This window comes from Juglans regia, chromosome 8 (genome assembly GCF_001411555.2).
Source record: "Juglans regia cultivar Chandler chromosome 8, Walnut 2.0, whole genome shotgun sequence".
In the NCBI taxonomy this organism is placed as follows: Eukaryota; Viridiplantae; Streptophyta; class Magnoliopsida; order Fagales; family Juglandaceae; genus Juglans; species Juglans regia.
Genome location: NC_049908.1, coordinates 26,185,974 through 26,190,797, shown reverse-complemented (window position 1 = coordinate 26,190,797; position 4,824 = coordinate 26,185,974). Strand labels below are relative to the sequence as shown.

The 4,824-nt window shown below is 36.2% G+C and overlaps 1 protein-coding gene across 1 annotated transcript; it reads left to right on the top strand.

The window, feature by feature from the left end:
• Positions 1-1,922: 1,922 nt before the first annotated feature.
• LOC108986809 (probable mannitol dehydrogenase) lies at positions 1,923-3,938 on the top strand. The gene is made up of 5 exons (XM_018959571.2): positions 1,923-2,122; positions 2,366-2,479; positions 2,609-3,122; positions 3,219-3,372; positions 3,479-3,938. The coding sequence occupies exons 1-5, from the start codon at positions 2,025-2,027 to the stop codon at positions 3,685-3,687; spliced, it is 1,089 nt and encodes a 362-aa protein (XP_018815116.1). The 5' UTR covers positions 1,923-2,024; the 3' UTR covers positions 3,688-3,938.
• The last annotated feature ends 886 nt before the right edge of the window (positions 3,939-4,824 follow it).

The window sequence follows — 4,824 nt, the reverse complement described above, 5'->3', positions numbered from 1 at the left end:
CCTTTCTCTAGCCAAGTGCGTATATTTTTATCCCCTGAGTTCCTTATATTTCGTTATCGAGGGTGTTTTGGTCTTTTTAGTAAAGGTGCGTCAGAGGGTAGGCAACTAATTTCTTGTGCATCTTATGTTTCCTCCTCTCTCTCAACTCAGACCCCCTCTCTCTTCTGTTTCCACTTCTATTTAACGTGTTTAACGCCGGATAGCAGTTCTTCTTCATGGAGCAGGAGCTCTCCGTCAAATTCTCCGCTGCCGGCATGCAGTCACCGTAAGGAAGATCCATCGACATACATGGCTATCTTCAACATACACGGCTATATGAAATCTGCAAAATACATAGCAAACAAGGCAATAATTAAATAAATTCCACAATGCATTAAAAGAGGTAAAATCTGGAAAAGATACGAGCTTTCAACTACAATGGCTCGGTTTTGCATCACAACAACAATCTAATGAAAAGAAATCAAGGTTAGGATTTAAACCTTTGGTGGATCTCTTCCCAAAACACAAAACGCAGAAAAAGAAAGGCAGATTCGCCTTGGGGAACTACGGTGCACACGAAATCCTTGGCTTGCTATTTTTCTCTTGAGAAGATGAAATAATAAGTGCTTGGGCTTAAGATTGGAAGGAGAGCGAAAATGAGGAGAGAAAGAGAAGTGTCGCACGGATAGACTTGAGGACTTAAGGTGAAAATTTTCCTTTTCCTTGCCTTGGAAGCCGAAGGGTATGATGGGGGTAACAAGGGCTTAAGTGACTTTTGAGAAGATATTTTGAGAAAATATTTTCCTTACCTAACAAATCAATGGCTAGGATTAAAGGAGTTTTATACTTAAAATAAATAAAATAGTAAAACTAAGGTTAATGTTGTAAAATCATATAATTATACCCTTCCCTCATTTTAGTAAGTCCCATTTAAATAAAAACATACTCACTTTAAAATAAAATAATTAAAAATTTTTATTTTAAAATATATAAAAGAATATTTCATTTAAAGAATTAATAAAAAATGACGTAAAAGAACATTATTTATTAAATATTAAAAGAATAAATTGAACGGCATTGCATTGAGATCTCGACGCGAGAACTCCCTTCTATAGTTCTGTAGTAAGAGATGTAACATGATTAAAAAAATGAATTTTAGGTACTTAATATACAAATTAATGTACTTGTGATCACAATATATATGCATCTTCCACGACCTAACTTACACGATGATCATAAAGAGGTGTCATGCATTGCATGGTCTGCCACAAACCAGCCAGTCAACATTTTGAACTAATCTTTTTATTAAAATTGTATTAAACAAAGTTAGCAAAATGATCCATTTGTAAAATTTGTATTAAACTATGGCGTACTTTGAATTAATCCTCTTGTTTTCTAATCTATCCAAACATGTAATTATTATACTTTACTAACGTATCGTTATCTAAAGATATTTGTTAAAACTTGTTAGATAAGTTATTAATTATTATATAATTTTTTGTAAAAAATCTAAACTAGGCAAACGTCCTACTAGTGTGTGTGTGTATATATATATATATATATATATATATATATATATATATATCACCAAATAGTTCTGAAATTGCCAAACAGATGATACGCAATCGTTATAATCGGACTAATTCCACATTATCTGCACAACCATCCAAAACCGGAACCACATGTCTTTGACCCTTGAGAACACTGATCTGAGACATTCAGGAATTAGTAATCGAGTACGTCAACCAAAATTAAACAATGCATACATCTCTATAAATATCGAAGACAAAAAGTAGTCAACAAAGATTACAAAAGCCAATACCTCACCTATTTCACCCATTTGCTCACCCAATACGTCGTCCCAACCCCAATTCAATACTCCACCACTCCCCCTATATATACATCGAACGCTTGTTTCTGGCCATTCACATCCCATACTTATCATACATCTCTCCCTCATTGTTATCTTCTTAAACTCTCAATCTATTGTTACTATTTGTTAGTTGTTTTTATAGTACGTACGTACGTGTCTAAAAAAGACAAAAATGGCGAAATCACCCGAAGAACAGCACCCGGTAAAGGCCTTTGGATGGGCAGCTAGAGATTCTTCTGGCCTTCTCTCGCCTTTCAAATTCTCCAGAAGGTCCCCTCTCGATCTCTTGCTCCCCACCTTAATTCCATTCTTACTTGATCGGTTTTCCCTTCCTTTCTGTTTTCTTCTCTTAGCATTTAAAGTAAATACACTAATGTTTAATAGTTTCAACTTTTGATCAACTAGCAAGGAAAAGGATCCATTCATTGTGATTGTCACTCATTGGTTGTCGTTATGTATTGTTTTCTCCTGCTTCTGAGTTTTCAATTTGTGCTTTAAATTGTATATCTATAGGGCAACCGGAGACAAGGATGTAAGGTTCAAAGTTCTTTATTGTGGGATATGCCACTCCGACCTTCACAAGATCAAAAACGAGTGGGGTAGTTCCAAATACCCACTTGTACCTGGGTAAGTTTCCATTTCATTTTAAGCGACTGTGTAGCCTAAAAAAGATCAACAAACACGTCAATAGATCTTTTGGTACACAAAGTAACTACTGCAGTGTTAAATAACATTGGACTTTCATTTTAATTGCAGGCACGAAATTGTTGGGGAAGTGACAGAAGTAGGGAACGAGGTGAAGAAAGTTAAAGTGGGAGACAAGGTGGGAGTGGGATACTTGGTTGGTGCATGCCACTCCTGCGAGAACTGCAACAATGACCTTGAAATTTACTGTCCCCAAACGATACTGACATGTGATGACATATACCATGATGGCACAATTACATACGGAGGCTTCTCAGACACTATGGTAGCTAATGAGCGCTACATCATTCGATTCCCTGAAAACTTACCACTCGATGCTAGTGCTCCCCTTCTTTGTGCTGGGATTACACTTTACAGTCCTTTAAAATATTATGGGTTAGCAGAGCCTGGTAAACACATTGGGATTGTTGGCCTAGGTGGACTTGGTCATGTGGGTGTTAAATTTGCCAAGGCTTTCGGAGCAAAAGTGACTGTAATTAGTACCTCCGCCAACAAGAAGGATGAAGCTCTGGGGCATCTTGGTGCTGACTCGTTCTTAAATAGTCGTGACCAAGAACAAATGCAGGTGAGTGTTAGCTAACAACATTTTTCTTTAGTTCTCCTCTTGATAGTCTGATAATATTAATAGAGACTGATTGTTAAAACTATTAAATGTGTACAGGCTGCCCAGGGCACGTTTGATGGAATACTGGATACAGTATCTGCTGTGCATTCTATTCTGCCCTTAATTGGTCTATTAAAGTCTCATGGAAAGCTTGTTATGTTGGGTGCACCAGAGAAACCGCTTGAGCTACCAGTCTTTCCTCTACTTTTGGGTAATTTCCTTTCAAGTCAATTTCTAACTTTTCCCTTTTTTATAACTTAAAATTCCATCAGATTTTTCATCTATAGCTATGGAGCTAATAAGAATTGTTTTAACAGGAAGGAAAATGGTTGCGGGGAGTGCCACCGGAGGATTGAAGGAAACTCAAGAGATGCTAGATTTTGCTGCAAAACATAACATCACAGCAGACATTGAGCTTATTCCAATAGACTACCTTAACAAGGCAATGGAGCGTCTTGCTAAGGGTGATGTAAGATACCGATTTGTCATTGACATTGGAAATAGCTTGGCTTCTACCAACCATTGAAGAATATTGGCCTTAACGATCTGCATGTCTTCGTTTTCTTGTATTTGTTCCAATGAGTTTGTTTAAATGTTCACTCACTCTTTTGCTTCTATCTCTAGCTGCCAAAACCACGTTGTCCTTCTTGCATTAATCATAGTGGGATAAGAAAGCATTTTCCTTTTTATTTCTTCTAGTTCTTAAACTTCTATTACAGTGTAATAAATCTGGTTGTTCTTACACGAGATTTAAATAGTTATTTCGGTTGTTTTTTACTACGTTGTTTCTGTAATATGGCGTTGCCTCCTTTTTGATATGCCAAGTACCTTGAGTCATTAAACAAGTATACGTGCCATAATTTATATATACGTCCATGATCATGCGAATCCAAATTATTTGAGAACACCCAGCACAACAAATTCCAAATCTAATATATTAATTAAGAGTAATGTTTGATAGAGTCACAAACACTCTCTTTAAAATATAGTTGAGTCCACTATTAAAAATAACTTTGTATGTGCATCTCAGATTTGTCAACTTTTTTAAAAGAGAATGCTTGTGATTTGAGTGGTGCCCCTGCCCTCACTTGTGGCTTGGTGGCAACCGCGATGCTGGAATGTTAGCCACTCGGGTCATGTTGGAGAAAGAGAGGGGTGATTGTTGATATGTATCTTAAACATATATTGCCTCCCACTCATGAAAATGAATTCTGCAAAAGAGAATATAGCAATCTTGTCCTCAAGATACAACACTGTTTATGTAGTATGCAGATTGAAAATTCTGAACACCAATCTTAGAACTTCAAAAAGACGTAATAGCAAAACAATTGTATTGTTTCATTTAAATTTTAAATAAAATGGTTTCTATCATAAAGGTGCAAAAATAACAGTCATTGACAGTTAATAAAAACGGTCAAGAAATGAAAAAACATGTCATTTCGTTTGAATTTAAAAAATATTATAAAAGATTCGTTCAATTGTGACGATGTGTAAGTGCGCCTAAAGCATCAATGCGCTGCGCGCACGTGCAGTCAATGCTTCGCACTGGATGAAACTCATTCACTTATAAACCACCAAAAGTTTGCTTCTCTTTCTAACGTGAGACTAACAAAAAATCACATTAGAAGGAAACTTCAAAAGAAGTCAAAGTCAAATTGGAAGA